This window comes from Cicer arietinum, chromosome 6, assembly GCF_000331145.2.
Source record: "Cicer arietinum cultivar CDC Frontier isolate Library 1 chromosome 6, Cicar.CDCFrontier_v2.0, whole genome shotgun sequence".
Lineage (NCBI taxonomy): Eukaryota > Viridiplantae > Streptophyta > Magnoliopsida > Fabales > Fabaceae > Cicer > Cicer arietinum.
Window position 1 is genome coordinate 52,494,126 of NC_021165.2, and position 21,150 is coordinate 52,515,275.

Genomic DNA, 21,150 nt, shown 5'->3' on the forward strand with positions numbered 1-21,150 from the left:
TTCTATAGTTAGTTATATAGAAAAATCATATAAAAGGAAAATTAAATAGAATTTTACTAATATGAGTTAAAGGAAATTTGGGGAGTTACAAGATAAGTTTAAGTCTAGTTAAGAGTGATTTTAGCCTTTACATTATGAAATTTTTAAAAATTAAAATTAAATTTAGTTTTGAGTTTTTAATTATAGTTTTCAACTTTTAATTATAGTTTTCAACTTTTAATTATAGTTGTGAGTTGATTTTAAGTTTTTTTTTTAATTAATCAATCTTTATCTCATTTGTTTATGAATAAATCAAATATAAAAATTATTTAATAAAAATAATTAAACCTAAAAAATTAATAACTTTTTTTATTAAAATCACAATTATTTGTTAAAATGGTAGTTGTCAAATGGAACTTTCGGAATCATAATTAGTCATCAGAGGTGACTACAGTGGTCGAAAGAGTCGGTCAGCAATCAAATAAAGTGTAGAAATATGAGTGATGATGGTCAAAATGGTAAGGAGTGGTGGTGGTTGGCTGTTGTTGGAAGTAGGTATTCGGTGGTCGATGATCGATGGTGGCGGTGTTGGTCAAATGTGGTGTTCAGCGGTTTTCAGAAGTAGAAGGTGATGGTGGTCGATGGTCAAAGATGATGGATAGCGGTTGTTGGATGTAGGTGATAATGGCAACGATCAAAGGTGGGGTGGTAGGTGGTTGTTGTGGTAAGAGATGGTGTTTGTCATTAGTTGTGGTGGAAGTGGTCGCATATGGTGGTCATAGGTGGATGGTCTATGATGGTGACAATGGTTGGAGGTGGGTGGCCAATGGCGGTTGTGGTCGGTGGTTGTTTGAATGTTATTAACATCCACTCACATGTGAAGGTGCAAACACGAGAATAGGGCGATAGTTGAATTGTGTTTGACAAAGTTGATAACGTTTTGCTAATTTGATGAAGGTCGATTGATTTTTATGAATTACTTAGATAAGAAACAATCAGATTCAGAAGCAGTAAACAATGACAGCATAAATAATTTGACATATATTTATTCTGGTTCACCACTTACTTGGCTACATGTAGTCCCTTCATTCAGAAGGCTTTAATCCACTAATTCAAATACCTTCAATTACAAAGCACCTGACCCTCCAAGCAAGACTTCCCAAATAGCCTGATAACCCCTGACTTTTGAGGAACTAACCATCTTGACCCTACAAGCCAAGTTTTCTCATAACAACCTGACAACCCCAGATTGAATAAGGAACTAAACCATTATCAAGTTGGATAGAAAAGATTGGAACTTGAGTAGTTGCTTCTAACAAAGTTGATAATAATAATAACTTTCACACTTTAAGAAAAGAACGCTCAGAAAATATTTCTAACCTGAACAAGTGTTTCGTCTTCAGCCTATAATAGATCCTAGACCATATGACGCTAAAATGTTGAGGGTCCATGCATATGACAATATTGAGATTAAATTTATAAAAAAAAAATCAAAATGACTTATTACAAATTAAATTAAATTTTTCTTATTTAAAATTACCTGGAGGAGAGAAGTATAACTGACCATGTGCTTTGTCTTATACAACCTTGCATATGATAACTGATTAATAAGTATGCGAGGCCAACAATATCCCATGCATACTCATTGACATAATCTAGGTCTGTGAAGTACTTTAAGTAAACCACATCAACATATGTGATACTTTTAATTGTGAAGATCATGGTCCCCACCAAATATAGCAAATATGATATGGTTGTGTCGTATGGACTTGTCTATCATGCTCATCCTCAAATTGTTGTGCTAATGCCAACTGCTTTTTATATTGATCACCAAGCTATCTGAACTGTACACTAGCACCTCTATTTCTATAATACTCGTCACCAAATTCTTGAGTGTCCACTCCAATGATGTCCACCAACATCTCAAAGGATTCATCTCTACTCAAAGTATAATGATCCAATAGACGACCATGGATAGAAAAATGTAGCAAACATGATACGTCATCTAAAGCAATTGTCATCTCACAAAAAGGGAAATGGAAGCTATTGATCTCTACATGTCACCTCACTAAAAATGATGAAAGCATAGTTGGATCAATAATTCCATAACTAGTCTGAGCAACCCCAGACAACCAGTAAATTACTCTTCATCTGGGACTTCAAGGGATGAGATCTTCTGCCCATAGTTCACGCATTTCATTGCATCACAAAGCTGAAAAAACAATTATTTTATGTAAATAAACTACACCTAAATTGTAATAAAATAATGAAAAAATTTAAATACTAAACTAGTGTAAGTTAATAATAAATTAATATTTACCCGTCCAACGTATATGCAAGAGGCCACTTGATCCTTGAATGATCCTAACAGTGGTGGCCTTCGAAGAAGGGTAAACTAGGTAGCGACAGTGGTGGCATCTCAACTTGGACATCTACAACCAACACATATGTTCTTGTCTGTGAACTCTCGCCTAAATTATTTCTTCTTTTTTCTTCCCATTCCCTTGGAGCTGAGGCAATAGTTGTTACTTTGTCAAGACGTTGTCGTCCACGACTCCCTTCCATAACTGAAACAAACAGAAACATAAAATACAAAAAATAATAAAAATAATAATAAAATTTCACTTTTGAATGATTCAAACAACTTTCACGTATTACAATACACGTAGAAATCGAAAACAAATGGTATTTAAAAAAATAAAAAAAAAAAAAGAATAAATGAAAATGCAATACTACCCGATGAAATGTGATGTAGTTGTGGGGTTTTGAATAGGATCAAAGATTAAAGGAAGTTGTGGGATTTTGGGGTTTTTTTTTTTTTTTTTTGGTTTTTTTCACTACCCTAATTATGGTTTTGAAAACAATATTAAATAACAATTTTTACAAGTTTTGTATAGGTGAAAAACAATTTTTACTTTTAAAATTATTTTACTTCAATTCTTCAGAACTTCACCAGTGACCTCTAAAAATAGAGAGTTATAAAAGGAACAGTTATGTGTCAAACAAAAATAAAGAGTTATAAAAGGAACAATTGTGTGTCAAACAATAATTAAAAATAAATAATTCGGTCTTTACAACATAAAAAAATTCCTAAATATATAGTTTATTTTGTGTTCCTGTCAACTAGTTAATGAAATTTTTAAACTCAAGTTATTTACTCATATGATTATTTTATTTTATTCACTTGGTTCTCTTAAATGAATTTTTGGCACATACATTTGCATGTTGAGATTATGTTTCATGGATGCATTAGATTATTCTTAGAAGAATTACTATGACCATCAAGTATCATTGGTTCCTCTTTATTTACACAAGTATTATTTGTTATTAAATCAAATGGACGTTGTTCGACATCTAGAATATTGTAATCTGAAAATAATTGACAATTAATTAAAATTATTTAAAGAATTTTTTGTTGTATGAACCAAATTGTCCTTTTTTTTAAATTATTATTATTAGGACTAAATTCTTCGATTTTTATTATTGTCAAGGACCTATAACACTTGTTCGAGTAGAAACTAAATTGAATTAGTGTTTTTTTTAGAATTAAATTAAATATTATTTTTATAGATAATTAAGTAGTTACTTTAGAGTAAAAAAATATGTCGATCTCTCACAAAAAACACACAAGACAAATTAATGTCTAAAAAAAGATCTTTTTAGGTCCCAACAAAAATTAAATAGGACAATTAAGTTTTGGAATTATAATTCGTCATTGAAGTGTATGGAAACAAATGATTACATGTACCTTTAAGTTATTAACGATATTAGTAAACTTTCTACATGACGTTTAACAAAAACATCAAAGGACAGTTTAGTCTTTCATTTCAAATTCAAATAATGAAGAAATAAAAAAATTAAAAAAGGAAAATGGAAACTGAAGTAGCAATGACAATCACAAGAATTGAGGGTTTGAATTGTGATTTCACCTTTTTAAATTTTTTTGTTAAAACTTAAAGAATTTAACTTAAGATTAATCTTGGTTATGAAAATAGAAAACAGAGAACGTTATTGGTTAGTGAAAAACACACAATTTAATTTATCTATTTAATTTGATAATCAAAAGACTAGAAATAAATAGAGATAAGGGAAGAGATATCACACAGAGATATATCTTAGTTCACCCAACCCGAGTTACGTCCAGTCCTCACAACCGTGAGACTTTTAACTAAGTGTTCAAAACGGAGAGCGTTCTTGGTTTTTACACCACAAGTCCATATCAACTTTGATCTGTTACAATCTTCATCTTATAACCTAGAAATGACTTTTACAATCACCTTTCAGCCTTGAAAGGATTTTTACAAACACACTCAATCTAACATAAAATATAGACTTCAGTTACAAATGATGTGTGTGATAAAAGTGTTTGAGATATTGAAACTTCTCAACACTTGTTTGAGATAAATGAAAGACAAATTCAGTAAATAATGATCCAAATACATAGTGGAGAGAGTTGCAGTTTGCTTGAAGAGTTTTTTGACATGTTACTTGAACAAGTGTTGGTAGATTTGTAAATTGAACTCTTGCCTTCATCTTCCAATTGATCTTCAATTTATAGATGTTAAAAGGCTTTGAATATTCAATTTAAAATGAATATATCTATTCGACACATTTTTCAGGTGTCAGTTATATTTTAAAGCAATTAAACATGTGTTTATTTGCTGTCCAGAACGTTCTTGACAAAACAAAGAAAGTTCTTGCTTTTGGGTCTCATGAAATACATGAATGAGTGAGTGAATGAGTTGTCACATGTCAGTTGGCACTATTTTGAGTCAGGTTTATGCATAACTTTATGTAGAATATTGTACTTGTGTCCTTGCTCACAACTCATCAATTTGGAGATCAATCTTGAGATTGTTTTTCTCCTTTGGGCATTCAGATCGAGTTATGGGCTTAACGATTGGTTCGAGCAGTCTTGATAATCTTTAATATGTGGTTTATATTGTGGAAAATTATCAGTTTTAATTATGTTTTTAAAAGAGAATTAAAACTATAATATTCTTTTGTAAAACAAGAACATTCTTCATTTTATGTTTTGTATGAGTGTTGGATTTTGACTGTTGTTGTGTGTCAGTCCTTTGTCTCAGAAACATGATGTGCTTTCTGCAAAAAGGTGCAGCATCTTGATATTTTGCTTTGCATTTGTTGATCTTCTTTGATCGAATCTATCTAAAACAATCTTGTGTAGATTATTAAATTCCCCTGTGATGAATATTGATGTTTTGTAGTGTAGATAAATGTACTTTTGTAGCCCAGATCGATTTTAAATTACAACAAATTTTTCTCTTTCTAAACTAGAACGTTCTTGGATAAAAGCTGTGAAAACGAAGAACGTTCTTCGTTTCTGTTTTGAGTGATTGCTGGAATTTGATAATTCTGACAGCTGTTGCGTGCCAAGCTTTTCTGTTTTCTATGTTTTTCAGTGATGCAGTGACTTTATCATTTATGTCCAGTTTGTACTTGCTTACTTTAGCCATCAACTTTGGGGATTAGTCTTGCTTTTTATTATTGATGCATTGCTTTGCTTTTTGTTGATCGTATCGAAAGAATCTGTCTAAAATGATCTTGAGTATATAATTATGTTCCTTGGTGATTTGCAATGTAGATTGATGTATTTTTGTAGCTCAAATTTGATCTTAAATTAAAAAAGACTTTGTTTTTTGTAAACCAGAATGTTCTTGGATTAATGCTGTCAAAACCAGAACATTCTTCATTTTTTCAAAATGCTTTCAAGAATGATCTTCATTTTTCATAATGTTGACAAGAATGTTCTTCATTTTTTCTGTTTAATAACCAGAACATTCTTCGTTTCTCAGATTTGATCTTGTTTCTTTCAAATGATTTTGCTTCTGATTTATAACATAAATTAATCATTGATTTGTTGTATGAATGTATTTGATCATCTTCTTCATGAAGATACTATCTTGAAGATGTAATAATCATTCTCTTGAATGGTTGATATATGATACATCTCTTTTTGAGATTATTTCATTATTGAGTTGATACTTATGCACTTTGATGAAGTGAATGACTTCTTGTTTGTTCACTTATGCAATTCATATTCTTTAAACAAAACTCAAGTGCAATCACTAGTAGACCACCATTCATAAAACTTAATAATTTATTCTATAAAATTCTTGTCATTAAAACACACATCAAAAAGATTTTTGCCTCAACAGAAACAACACATGTATGAGAGTTGAAACGGGAAAAACCCTTTAACCAAGAAAAACTCTTGACCAAATTGTGTTTAAAAGATTTGTTGTAGATCTATGTCTCATTATTTTGTTTTACAATACATATGGGCCATTATATGAAATATCATAATCTAGTTATGGTTCAAAAGCGAATACAAAATTTATGAACTAATTTGGGTCGCATGTTTTTTTATGAGGGACCAAAATGTCCCTTTACTATTTACTTTAAAAAAAATATAAATGAATGATGTGTAAATTCCAAGGTTCAAAAAATGGGATCGGACCATCCGTTTCAACTGGTTGGACCGCGAATCAAAGAAAACTTGTTTTAATTTGGTGTGAGTTTTATCTGAAATTAAAATTTGGGGATGAAGACGACTTGCACTCTAATCCACCCTACTAATTATATTATTAATATTTTTAAATTTTATATACATGTACATATTTAATATATTTAATAATATTATTAGATATTAAAAGTTATAATTTTCTTTCTATATAAAATATGATTTTAATATTTTTTTATTTATTATATTAATAAAAATGAATATAAATTTTAAATTTATTATTTTATATATTAAAGGATATAAGACAGAAGCAACTCTGTTTATCATTTTTTCTATGTTTTATATATATATATATATATATATATATATGATTGCATGTGCAAGGAAATGATAAAAACTTAAATTGCACATTGCATACAAAATAAAATAAATGCATATTTTTTCCGAGTAGTTGGGTGCGGAGTATGAGAGGTAAAACCTACCACCACCTCACCCTGCCCTGTTGTTATGTCTATCCGGCAGTTGACGAAACTGGACTAAACTAGTGGTTACGCTGGTTCGGAATGGTCTGCAAACTGTAGTTCGATCTACGTCCTATGCAACTCCTACAATCTGCGGCCATATATAGTTTAAGGTGGTTATGTATTTTTCTCGTTAAGAAGAGAAAAAGTCACAAACAAACATGATGACTTAGTGAACAGGTAACAGATAGGATGGTCTCATGCATAAACTTATCCATCATGGTCCCATAAATAAGAACCGTTAATTAAAAGATAACGGACACACTTTAATACTTAAACTTGTGGGAGATTTCATGTTAATTTGCTTGTATTTCATGTGCAATTAATTTTTTTGTTCGAAAGGTACGTCCATGCGATTCAAATTGATTCTCGTTAAAATATAATTTTTTTTATTTCTTCTTTTATATAACTAGTGCTAAAGAAGTTGTTGGAATAATTTACATAATAAATGAATATTCATCTTTAATTGATTATTTAAATTTAATATTTTTAAATAAAAATAATAATTATAATATAATAATAATTACTTTTTATAAAACTTATGTACGAGATAAATATTTGTCAATAAAAAATTTGTTAATTTTTATTTTATTTTTTATTATTATTGTCAACATAAATTAAAAATAATTATAATACATTAATTAATTTTTTTTTTCATATTTCAATTTTTTCATGTTCTTTTGAAAATAAGTCGCTTAGGAAATCGTTGAAATATATAATTCATACAAGAAATAAATATTTATTATTAATTAATTAAAATTAATATTTTTTATATCTTCATAATAAAATAATAATAATTATAATATACTTTTTATAATTTATTATAAAAATTATATACGAAAAAATATTTATTATTAAAAAATTAGTTAAAATAATTATTTTATTAATATTATTGACATAAATTTAGTATTTTATTATAAAAACTATACAAAAGACAAGTATTTTTTGCATGAGATATTAGAATTCGCGATCTCATGCATTCACACTGATAAGTTACTCGTATTACTGTTATAAAAAAAAAAAAATTAATCTACCTTTTTATGGGTAATAATTTTTATTTTTTTATAAAGAAAATTTAAAAATATACGTATATAATATAATAATATTACTATATACATATTAAATTAGAAAAATATATTTTTAATCACTACCGATTGAATCATTAAATCTTAAATTGATCCCCTCATAAGACAAAGTCAATTAAAACAAACAAAGTTTTGGCCTAGGATTACTTATAAGACTGTCGAAACTTAAATGTCTCAAATTGAATCGTTAAATACATTTTTGTATCTAATTATAGACGAAGTGTTGTTAAGAAACGCTGCAGTAGACAAATTATCGTAGTGTTTACTTTTATTTAATATTGGTCACATATTCTTTTACAATATATCCTACAAGGTCAGCCATTGAGCCGTACGCATGTTTTAATCGATGAAAGTTTACATTTTTATAATATAATAAACTAAGGATTAATTTTTTGAATTGAATATATTTTTAATTTTTATAAAATTATAATATTTTAAATTTAATTTTAAATTTTTTATTTACTTTTAATCTTTATTTTGATTTTACGGAGATTTTTTAAGGAAAAAAATATAATTTTTTTATAGAAAATTTTTCAAAATAAAAACTAAAAATAAATAAATTTTTTAAAAACTAACTAGTTAAGAATATTTTTATAGAAATTAAAGTAAAAAATTTAAAATTTTGTAAAAATTAAAATTATTTTATTTATTTTAATTATTAAAATTACAATTAAAAAATATCTCAGACTACCTCTATCCTACCAATATACTAAATCCATGAAAGCTACGGCCTCTCCAAGTGTCTCTTCATAATTCTCCCACTACAAGAGGAGAGTGTGCAAAACTTTGATAGTCATCGATAAAGATGGTCTTCTTAAATTTTCAAATCAAATGATTCTTAAATTTAATGGATTTGATTTTTTTTTTAAGTCCTAACTCAACTGATAAATAAATGTTGAGATTGTTCGATTGAATGTTTTGTTTAAGTTTAAACTATAATATGTTGTGTAACTTAATTATATTAGAATTTATCATCATTTTTTTAAGTAAAAAATCTAACTCTTTTTTGTATTAACATAGATAATTTTTATGGTCCTTTAAAAAAAGAAGAGTGTACTCTTAATTTTTTAATCAATAAATATATTACTTTTTTCACATCATTATCTATATATTGCATATGAAGTTGACTAAATTATTTCTATCGGTACATTTAATCCTCTTATATTTAACAAATTATTTTCTTAAATTTTTTTATTATCATTAAAATTAAAATCATTATCAAAGTTCAAAACCCATTCCCTTCTTGTCTTGACAAAACTGCTGCACCACAAGAGGAAATTGCTCTCCTCCGCTATCCTTCTACCTACTCGAGAAGAATTCTCCACTATTTTTCCACCACTCCGAAAAGATCTTTTCTCAGTCTTACTCTCAATTCGCTCGTGTTTGCGTTTATGTCGTCCCGATGCCGTCGACTATGCAATGTCATTATCGCGTTGTTGTTTTCAGGTTTGTATTTGATTTTTAATGAACAAATTAACGACATATATAAACGATACAAAATGAATGAGAGAGACGATAAATAACAACATAGGAAGATAATGAAGAATTGCGAAGAGATGGTACGACGGATAAATAATGGACAAAAAAATGAAACTTGATTATTTTTTATAGTAATAAATAAATATTAATTATTTTAAAATATAATAAAAATAAAACTTTAATGTTAAATTTAAAATATAATAAAACTAATAACATGTGATTAAATTATTAGTGATTTAATTTAATAGAAGTAAATGTTATTAATTTTGAGTTGTACTAATTTTAGAGACAAAACCTTACTTTAATGATTATCAACACATGATATAAAGGTGAAAGGAAAATGAAGTGATTACTTTGTTGTTTCTGCATTGAAGAAATTTGTGGTTTTCAGAATAATAGAAAGTTAAATTTTCATTCTATTGTTTTTCACTGTTCTTCACCCTTTCTTGATTTTCTCTCTTGTTCTCTTTCTCTCTCTAGGCAAAACCATATTCACCTTTAATTTCATCAATGGAACAATGAACTTTTTCAGGATTGCTAGTGACATGACATATCCAAACGAGCATAGAAGGAAGATTTCAAGCTCTAGGTTCATACACACAACGTCATTGATGTAAGGGTTCAAACCTAACACTTTCATTTTCTATTCATTTTTTGATTTGTCTCCTCAATTTTATTCATTTTCTCTTTGTTCTGTCGCTTCGTTTTGACGATCATTAATCTAATTCATACGATGTTTCCAACTGATGCAATCATATGCTTTGTAATTCATATATTGATTATGATGCTATATGTTTACGAGATATATTTAAAAAAAAAATAAAGTACGTGAATGTTTTTATATAATCTAACTAAGAGAGTTATGGCTCTGTTTACTTTACTAAAACATTTTCTATTTTCGTTTTGAGAAATTTGTGTTAAATTACTTGCTAACAAGAAGCTAAGAGACTTGTTGAAGTTAACAATTGTTTATATTTATAGAAACAATGAAAATGTCAATTGTTTTCATTATTTCTGGAAATGGATATTCATTAACTAACATTTCATTTTCTCTCCACAATAATGGGTCATTTCAAGAGTATGCAATCAAGATAAAATAAGCACATATTTTAGAAAATGAAAATAAAATATTTTCACAAAGTAAACATGCCCTAAGTTGTTCAATTCACCATACAAAATCGCAATACAAGTTTAAAATGTCAAAAATTGTGTACGGTTACAACAACAAATAATATTATATGAATATATAAGAAAATCACCAATCTCACTCGCAATGTAATAATGAGGAAAAAGAGAGTACCCACAAGTACGGTTTCACCATTTTAGAAGTACCTATGCTTCAGAGAACCTAATTCATTATATTTTTAATTTATATGATCTGTTACTTAACTTATTCCAGTTCAATTTTCTATATTTATCAGGTTACTTTTCAAAAGAATTGTCTAGCTTTTGATATCATATTCATGAATATGCTTTATCTTTGCTGCTGAAGTTAGCTCACGACCAGATGTTGATGATAATTATTCATTGCTTGACATATATTCAAGGTTATTATTTTTCCTCCCCTTCTTTTCCCTGTGCGAGTGATGCTAATGTATAATCAATCACTTTCAACAATAAGTTATATTTGTGTTATGCCATGTCAATAATTTTTAGGCAATTTCACATGGATATGATTTATGTTTTATATGATTAGCTTTATGTTTTAACTTTATGCATTGAACACTGTTTTAACCTTCTTGTTCATTTTTTTTCCACTTTTTTATTGACTTATCTTTTCACAGTTATATATTTTCGGTGTTTTCTTGTGAATGATCATTTGCCATGTCATTCAAGGCCTATGTAGCCCACAGTTTTTTGTCGCATTTGGCTCAACTGATTGAACATTTGCATCAAGTGGGAATGAAAGTAGCCTACCGTACGCACTTTTAATTGAAGGCTTGTGCTCTGTGCGAAAGTATGAGGAGGCTATGAGGTTAATGTTTGATATGGCCTATCGTGGCTGTAAAACTGATATATTCCTTATGTATATAAGAACATTAATTGATGATAGTCTGTGGGAAGATATGCGTTATTCTCCTTTTGGCTTGCTGGTTTAATAAATTAGTCTTTGGATTACAATGATAAATTAAAAATCAAATAATATATTCAATTTTTGATTCTGATCTTGATTGATGCAAATTCTTTAGTAATGATGTACATTATAAAGATCAGAATGGTAACTGTCATAAAGGCGACAACTCTAGAGTAGAGTGTGAAGCCATAACAGTACAGCTGTTGCATCTGCCAGTTGTCACACTCCTATATTGTGCCTTTGTGTTGGGCATTGCAACTATTGTTTCTTGGACCACTGACAAATAAGGTTGGATCGTCGGCATTTGCAGGAGCCAGAGATTGACGTCCGGTCATTTAGATTTGAGTCCCAAGGTAAATCACAATCAGCCTGCAAAATAAACTGTTGAGGAATCACACGTGGCAGCAGAAAACCATGGTGCATTGTGCCTATAGATATGGATATACTTATGTTGTAGCTGATTTCATACCTAGTTTCTGAAGATTTTAAGTAGTAGCTATCTATATTATGAAATAATAGGAGACACCTTAATTATCAATGTTTTTACAAGCAAGTTTACATCCTTTTTATGGAAGTTGTTTTCTAAAATCATGTGATAATGATTTTGCAGTTTTGCTCTATCAGTATGATGGTCGAACCAGTGAGTGCGATCAATTTGAATGGTCAACGAATGCAATTGATATTAGTAAATGTAAGCAAACAAAATGGTATAACTTTTCTATTTTTTTTTGGTATTTTAACTTGTGAATTGTTTAGATCATGTATAACTAACTACATTGGTTATTTAGTACCCTGGCACTTTAACCATTTTCTTGTGCTTGGTATTCTCACATGTTAAGTTATGCATCTTTCGGCTAGTGAAGAAGACTGCAGTGAGGCAATATTGCATGATAAGAAGGTGAGAAGATTCAGTAAATTCTTTGCACGCTTGATTCTGTAATGTGTTTATTTTTTTCTATTTGTTTCAGCCCTTCATATTTGCAACAAAACTGAGCAAAAGATATTTAGTGGAAAAGGTTCTGTGAAACAGAGCAATGTAAATGCAAAAGATAAGCTGAATTGTTACAACGTCGTTAATACTTTATTGCAAATGACATATCTACAAATATCAATGTGAAATAGAAGTTTAGCTATTATACTGATTGAAATGATCTTACTATTTTCTCAAATCCTGAATTATATTTGAGTAACTTTTATTTTACATGGATTGAAAATGATATTGTTTCTAGTAATTTGAAGCATCTCAATGAAACTGCTAAGTGCATTGATGTAACATTTCTCTAAAAGATTCCTTATTGTAGTTTCAAGTGTTGGGGCAAACACTTTCCTTGTTCAAGATATTGGCAGGAATTAGAAGTATGTTATATTATTCAAGTTTTGTCTTCTGCAGTACTGAATTTATTTTTGATGTTGCAACAAGTGCAATGGTTCGTCAAATATTTTTACTTTCTATGTTTCATTCTAAAATTTGGTTATTATGAAATTTGCAAAAATATTGTATTGTTTTTTATTGATGTTTTTGGTTTTTTGCAAGGCACTTGCTCCTTGATGGAAAAAAACAGGAAACAAAGGTATGCTTAATTTCTTAGTCTAATAAAAATTATTCAATTCTTTTTTCATGTATTCTGTTGATAACATATATCCAAGAATATGAAGAGGGACATACAATGTGCGACTCTAGCTTTTTCCAATTCACACACACTAGTATATTCCAAGTTCCAACCATTTGTTGAATATTGAATATACAGCATATGTAAATGGCTCATAGTTCCCCTCTATGCATATGTAAATGGCCAACAATATTAGAGCTGTTGAAGTTGTGGGATTTTAGAGAAAAGGAGAAGAGAAAATAATAAGGGTTTGATTATTATTGATAATAGTTTTATGCTAACTTGATTACAAAAGACTCAATACTAATCTCTATTTATAGAGAAACATAGATTCAATCCTAAATCAGGAATAAATCATAATAATAATGAGATATATTCTAAGATATCTCTATGATTATAAATTGATCATAGGGAATAACTCAAGATACTCTAATATAATATAATAGATATTATAAGATATTTTCTAATATTTTAACAATTTCCCTCAAGTTAAAGCTTACTAAGTTTTAGTTTGTTACAAGAAAATAATGTTTTGCTCTACAAAATAATAAAAAGGATGGAAAAGCAACTTAGGGATGCAGATGAAGTCGGAGATAATTGCTATAGATATAGCCTAGCCAGATAGCTGATATGATCATCAGCTTGAGAGAAATTCATGGCAAACAATTGAACAAAGCAAGACCCGTTCTTCTAAAAACTGCATTTGGAAGCTTTAAACCAATAATATTGGAGAGACGTGCTTCAAGGAGAGAAAGGCAAGACCAGTACATCTTGGACAAAGATGGGGCCAGTGCATCTGGGACAAATTGGCAAGATAAAGTGAATCATGAAAATAAAAGACATCGTCAAAACAACCATCAATGGAAGAAGAAGTCATCACTAATATGATTCATCTGTAGGAAAAGCGACACCACCGGAATGATCGTCGGTGGGAATATAAGCCAATGTTATAATCTATTAGTAAGAACTAAATTGCATGACAAACACACAAGAAGAAGCAGCGCAACTCTAATGAAATGAAACCATGATAGATCAACTGAGTGAGAAAATGCGTCCAAAACAGGAGAGACAATGGCTGTTTGAGTAATAACACATATTTTCGTTGATCAAAATTGGAAAGTAAGGGCAGATCTGGAAACAGGAAGGAAAACTCAATCTAGACGATTGAAACATTGTGCCAGAAGGCGGACAGACGCGCCTAAGCTCGAGGGTGTTGGCGGCGGTGCGTGAGATGAACACAGAGGATCTTGAAGGCACATGAGTGCGGCGCGTGGAACAACTTTTGACATAAAAAATCTGGGTTGTGTAGATTGGGAGATTCCGCACACAATGGAAGTGGTTGTGTCGGAAAACTTTTCCAGCAGCGACAGCAGATGGAAGGCAGCAGGAGACGGCGGATCTTGAAGGTAGTAGGTGTAACCGTAGCTTGAAACTAGAATACGAAGGCAAATTCGAAACCGCGAGGTTGAGGCGTGATTGACTGACCACGCAACAACTAAGAGGCGTCAAAACGCGCCGTCACACGCTGTGGAGACGACGGCGCGTGAGATCTACTCGCAGGAGTCGCATGTGACGGCTTTTGGCGATGCGCTTTCGGGCATGACTTGGCCGGGAGATGACGACGCTGTTCGTTGGAAAATTTGCCGGAAATAGTGGCAGCGGCGACAATAGCGAACTGAACGGAAAACGAGTGAAACGTGTCAGAATGTTGGAAAAGAGAAACTATGATTATATTCTCGAACTGTTGGGAATTCGACAGCAGAATAGAAGCGGAATCGTTCAAGGAGGATCAAAATAGGCTCTAGATACCATGTTGAAGTTGTGGGATTTTAGAGAAAAGGAGAAGAGAAAATAATAAGGGTTTGATTATTATTGATAATAGCTTTATGCTAACTTGATTACAAAAGACTCAATACTAATCTCTATTTATAGAGAAACATAGACTCAATTCTAAATCAGGAATAAATCATAATAATAATAAGAGATATTCTAAGATATCTCTATGATTATAAATTGATCATAGGGAATAACTCAAGATATTCTAATATAATATAATAGATATTATAAGATATTTTCTAATATTCTAGCAAGAGCTATAAGTGAAAGTTAAGCAAATATTAGTCTACAGCGTTGTGTAAAGAAAATGATCATAAAATTAATGAATTATGTGTTTGATTTTGAAAATCATAGGGAAACAAAAAGAATAATACAGATTATTACAGAATACAACTCAAGAGAGTACTTGGTCATCAATTTGTATGTGTGGTATACGAGCCACCTTGTGCCACTCCTTTCCTACTTTGGGTTTAAGCCTTGGAGTTAACATTGGACATTCCTGGATACTAAGATGATCTAAGGAAGAAGGAAGTCCTTGTTCCGGCAATGACCGTAGCATGTCACAGCAATTAATTTCAAGTGTATGAAGTGCATTCAGGTGTTGAAATCCATTGTAGTCAAGTTTCTTCAAACTCTTCAGTGTGCTAATGCGCAACGAGATGATATTTCTAGGAAGTATATTCTCATCGGGGAATGATTCAATGTCTATGCATCCACCTTCAACCTCAAAATGAGTGAGAGACTCAAGATTTTCCAAACCCCAATTCTTTTGTTGTGTAAGTTTGTCACAATAGGAAATGGAGAGTAGAGTTAAACTTGAAGGCAAGCCCTCAAATGGAAAAGATTCAATAAGTGGACATCTATGTAAAAATAATGACTTGAGAGATGTGAGAGAGTTCATAGAATTGGGCAATCTGTTAAGATTCTTTCCATTCAAAAGGAACATGGATGATAGATTTGGTGTATGTAGTCCATCCGGGAAAGACGTCAATTCTGTGCAATCTCTAATTTCTAAAGACTCAAGTGATGGAAGATCACCACTAAATGATATAAGATCATGACAATCCCATATACAAAGAATTTTGAGTTCAGGGAACGAATTTAAGTTCAAGGTAGTGAGTGAACCACAACTTTTCCCAATGAACAAATGTTGGAGAAAGGCAAGCTTCTCTCTTGATTCTAAAGATGGAACAAGTTCCAATCTTGTACAGTTACGTATGTAAAGTGTTTCCAAGGAAGCAGGGTAAGGGAAGGATCTAAGAGAAGAACAACTGATGAGATATAATTCTTGAAGAACAGGTAATCCACCTAGCAAATCATATGGAAGGACCTCTAATGATTCACATCCTTCAATTTTTAGGCTTTGCAGCTTTGGCGGCAATGATTTCAATTGCGATACGGTAATAACTTTTAATACTTCAAAGGATGATCGTACATCGTCAATATCTTGTGATGGACGATTGTGATCTGCTGTTGTGTTTGTTGTATCCGCTTGTGCGGTCATTGGAATTTTAGCTTTAGGCAATGAAGATTGTGGATCTGTTTGCTGCTCGATGATAGAAATATCGGCTCTAGAGGACACTTGTTGTGGCTTTGGGATTCCTATTCTATCCAAAGATGCAGGGTAAGGAGGTAATCTATTTCTTGTGAATTCAGTTTCCATCCTTTCCTCGTGAGCAATGTCTTCAATCTCACCTAAAGAAGAGCCAATAGTGTACTTATTGCTGGTAAAACCAGAAAAGGATTGTGTGCTGATTTCTTGCACTTCTTCGGAAATTACAACATGTCGCCGCAAAGATGGTTGTGAGTGTGTTTTAACAACATGTCTCATTAATGCTTCATTACTGTCATGTACAAACACTTCACATGTATTTGAAACTTTTGGAAGTGGAGCTACAAGGTGATGGCATCCAGAAATCTCCAACTTCTGTAAAGAAGGAAGCTGTTTGGGTAAATTTCTCTCTAGCTTGGGACACCTTATTATATGAAGCTCAATTAGATAGGGGAATTCAACACCTTCTAGTATATTCCATTCTTTCCATTCCAACATATCCCAAAACTGCAAAGTCTCCAATGATTGAAATGGCTTGTGTGAAGCAGTCATAATTCCATAAAACTCATGGCCTATGGAACTAACGTTAGTGAACCCTTCAATAAAGAGATCTTTAAGAAGTGGCAGGTGTCCAAGTGTTGGCAATGAGTTGCAATACTTACAATGTCGGAGATCGACTAATTGTAATGCCCAATAAGATGGATCCGTCAACCAATTTGGGAATCTTGCACCTCCATAGTATTCAATTGTTAGTCTCTTTAAGCCTTTGTGTGGTTCTAGATTCTCAACCACTTCCATTTCATTTCCATTGCCATCTTCACCATTTCCCCATTGAAGCATAAGATCATCAAGGCACTTTTTCTCTTTTAGTTTGACATTTGAAGCATCCATAGAAAAAGCCACATTTTCGAGTTTCGAAATGGACAAAGTTATAAGATTCGAAAGACCTGCTAAACCTTCAAGTCTTGTCTCTTTTTTAGAAACAATGAAGTCAGTCAACGTCCGAAGACCTGTCATTTTGTTCATCTGCAAAGGCATCTCTTGCACACCACTATCTCTTACATCAAGGCAACGCAAGCGTATCAAGTTGCATATTCTTGGAGGAAAACTAGTGAAAGAAATGCAGTTTGTCAACATAAGTGTCTGCAAATTAAAGAGATCACAAATGGAATCTGGCAGTGTCTGCAATGCAGTGTGAGAAAGGTCAAGGTAACAAAGATGACTTAATCTTCCAATTGAATCAGGCAAGTTGGTTATGTCATAGTGAGACAAAGAAAGTGTCCGGAAGATCTGCGGATTCAACCACCACATAATTTCCTCCAACATTAAAGGGGGGATATGGCTAGGAGCTCGCTCATGAGGCAAACATACTGGCAAAATGGTTCTTAACAATTTTCCATTTGTACCTAAAATTGATTCTGAAAAATCCTGTCTTGTTCTAGAATATGACAAATGGTGCTTATAGGATTTTCCAAACACATAGGTTGCCAAATCATGAACCAGATTATGCATTGTAAAACTTAAACCAGAACCAAACGGTTGCAAGAATGACCTCATTATTACATAACCAAAATACTCATCACCAATATCTTCCATGCTTTTGTGATTGGATTTAGAGTTTGAGTTTTGCAAAAAGCCTTGTGCCATCCACAAGAGGACCATCTCTTTCTTTTTGAATTCATAACCCTTTGGAAACAACGACAAGTAAGCGAAGCAACGTTTAAGCTCTGCTGGGAGATCAAGGTAACAAACCACAAGAAAAGCAGGAATTGGTAGATTCACATCACCTTCATCAATTAATTTGTTCCTCAATATATCAACCCATTCACTGAGTTGTACCTTATCTTGCAAGAGACTCCCAATCATTTTTGCAGCCAAAGGAAGGTTTCCCAATCTGTTCAATATTTCCTTTCCAACTGCTACTAGTTCTGGATACTCATGAAGATCCATTTGCCCAAAAGCATGCACCACAAAAATTGACCATGAATTCTCTGATGATAGCATACCCAGTTGGAAGGTATGATTAGCTTGTGGCACAAGCAATGAATCATCATCATCATCATCATTATCATCATCAGGATCCGAGGTCAAGACTATGGCACTCCCTCCTGTTGCTGCTTCAAACAAAGAATCAACAAGCATGTTCCAATTCTTAGTAGCATCCTCAGGTTGAATCCTGATATCATCCAACACCAGCAGAAATTTTTTCCCTTCAAAGCTTTCCTTCAATTTCTTACTCAGCTCATGGAAATCATTTTCATTCACAAACTCTTCAGTAACTGCCTCAAGAATCTTCTTAGCTATAAAGTTAATGCTAGCTCTGTAAGGAACATTGACCCAAGCTCTAAGATCAAAACACCCCTTCACTTTGTGATTGAAGTAAATTACATCAACAAAAGCAGTTTTACCAGCACCCCCTTTTCCCTCTATGTTAATCACTTTGATATGTTCACTACTAGTAGTAGTAGTTGATAATAACAAGATATCCAACACAAACTTTTCTTCTTGTTCTCTTCCATAGAAATAATCTTTGGGATAGTTTCCATAGAAATAGTTATCCAAAACAACAGAACATGGAAACAAGCCATGCAAAGATTCTCTCCATGTAACACTTTGAGCTATGCCAAGGACATCCTTCATTTTAGAAAGATCTACTAACCTATCAATGATGCCAAGGATTTGAGATTTTAAGTCCCTCTTTGGCTTGTTTGATTTTGAGAAGACTCCAAATTTTTTGGTGTTTGTGGTAACCTCCTGCCACTGCAATAGAAGCTCCTCTAAACTATAAACAGCATACTGCAATGAATTAAGCCAGTCCTTTATTGCTTGGGTTTTTGTTGTGAACTGCTTGTGCTCAGCATCATCGACGAGGGAATCGTGCAACTGCAGTGTAGCTATGAGTTTACGCTGATATTTGGGTGGTTTGTTAATGATGAAAGGTTTGGAAGTGAGGAGGAGAAGGTTGTCTAACAGATCGTGAAGGAAAACAGAGAGTAAGGCTCTACCCATTGTTGAAAGTTGAAACTTCAAAATTGCAAAGCAGAGGGAAAGAAAAAAAAGAAGATTATGTTGTTAATTTGTTGGTTTTGTTTGAAGTTGAGGCAATAGCTGGGATAAGATGCAATGATTCGTAATTTCCATTTCCATGTGTGGTTCTTAAGGTGGGAGAGTTTGTGAGTCAACGGTTAGCATGTGATTGATTATCAACTAGAGATTTAACTAAGGCTGTCAAAAGAATGAGATGGAATAGAACGAGAGAAGTTAAATGTTCCATTGTTTCGTCTAGAAACATTTTGGAGGCTATATTGTAATATTTTTAAGATTACAATATAGTAGGTCTATAATAGAAGTAAATGTAATTTTAATAATTAAAAAAAACTATAAAATAAGTTTAATTTTTATAAAATTTAAAAATTTTATTCAGTTTCAAATTCTTTTTTTCAACTTTTTATTTTATTTACTTTTAGTCTCTGCTTAAAAAATATTTAAAAATTGATATTTTTACTCTCAAATAGTTCTTATAAAATTAAAATAAAGATTTAAACTGAATAAATTTTTTTAGATACTAAACTTAAAAGATCATAATTTTGTAGAGATTATAAATATATTTAATGGACCTATTTGTTTCAGATTTTAAAAAAGTGATTTTTATGAAAATTTATTTAAAAATAGTATAAGTTTTTTAAATTCATTTGTTACAAATTAAAAAAAAAAGTAATTTTGACGTTCAATAATTTAGATATTCCTTATTAAAGATTTTAACAAGATAAAAATCAAATAACATTTTTTTAAAAAATATATCTTCAAAAATACTTTTTATAAAGAGCTTCTCAAAATAGTTTTTTATTTTAATTATTTTTTGAAATTTCATTATCTAAAAAAAGTTGTAGAAAATAAATGAAATACTTAAAATTTTATATTAAGATAAATTATTTTTAAAATTCTTTAACAAATCATATTTTGTAGCTAAGTAGAAGATGATAAAATTCACCAAACCTCTAACCTGCCCATGTCAAGTTACATCAATTAATATTTAATATATAGTTTAAAATCAAATTACCAGAGGATAGATTAGCAACCATAGGCTTCTTTATCATAGTATCACAATCACCATCCATATAAAATCCAAACCTTGTACGTAAAAAACATCAATATTATGATAAAGGTTAAATTAAAAAACATGATCAGTGTCAAATTAATCATCTAATTGTACATGTATCAGCTATATATTGCAAAAGGTTAAATGTCTATTAACAAATATTACAATTGTTTTCGGCTAATATAGTAAGGTCCCTACCAGGATACCAAGTGTCCATGATTATTAAACCACACCAGCACAATTGCAAATTCTTTTGCATCAGACATAACATGATAGAGCAGAGGTAAAATAGAATTAGATGAAGAGAATTATTGTATTAATTGATAAGAAAACAGAAAATGATTTCAGAGCTAATGCTCCTCATTTAGAGAAAACAATTCTCTTAGTGTCCAACTTCTAAGAGCATCTTCAACGGTGAACTCAATATGGGT

General features: G+C 31.1%; 2 protein-coding genes across 22 annotated transcripts in view; one reads left to right on the plus strand and one right to left on the minus strand.

The window, feature by feature from the left end:
• The first annotated feature begins 9,886 nt into the window (after window positions 1-9,886).
• The window catches only part of LOC101493605 (uncharacterized), a 44,036-nt gene continuing 32,772 nt past the window's right edge, over window positions 9,887-21,150 (plus strand). For 3 of the 21 annotated variants that reach the window (XM_073370572.1, XM_073370571.1, XM_073370573.1), the window contains exons 1-6: window positions 9,887-10,161; window positions 10,970-11,095; window positions 12,233-12,313; window positions 12,462-12,520; window positions 12,591-12,658; window positions 13,157-13,193. In XM_073370572.1, the coding sequence (XP_073226673.1) occupies window positions 11,056-11,095; window positions 12,233-12,313; window positions 12,462-12,520; window positions 12,591-12,647 (237 nt within the window). In that variant the 5' untranslated portion in view covers window positions 9,887-10,161; window positions 10,970-11,055 and the 3' untranslated portion in view covers window positions 12,648-12,658; window positions 13,157-13,193. Of the gene's footprint in view, window positions 10,162-10,969; window positions 11,096-11,932; window positions 11,976-12,232; window positions 12,314-12,461; window positions 13,050-13,156; window positions 13,194-21,150 lie in introns of all 21 variants that reach the window. The other 18 variants (XM_073370567.1, XM_027337732.2, XM_004513215.4 and 15 more) reach the window with 13 other exon arrangements.
• Window positions 15,363-19,998, minus strand: LOC113788221 (putative disease resistance protein At3g14460). The gene has a single exon (XM_027337729.2). It carries the CDS (start codon window positions 19,627-19,629, stop codon window positions 15,463-15,465), a length of 4,167 nt encoding a protein of 1,388 aa, XP_027193530.1. The 5' UTR covers window positions 19,630-19,998; the 3' UTR covers window positions 15,363-15,462.

What these genes read in the sequence shown, in the direction of transcription:
- LOC113788221 (XM_027337729.2), bottom strand. Translation starts at nt 19,629, where the DNA reads ATGGGTAGAGCCTTACTCTCTGTTTTCCTTCACGATCTGTTAGACAAC.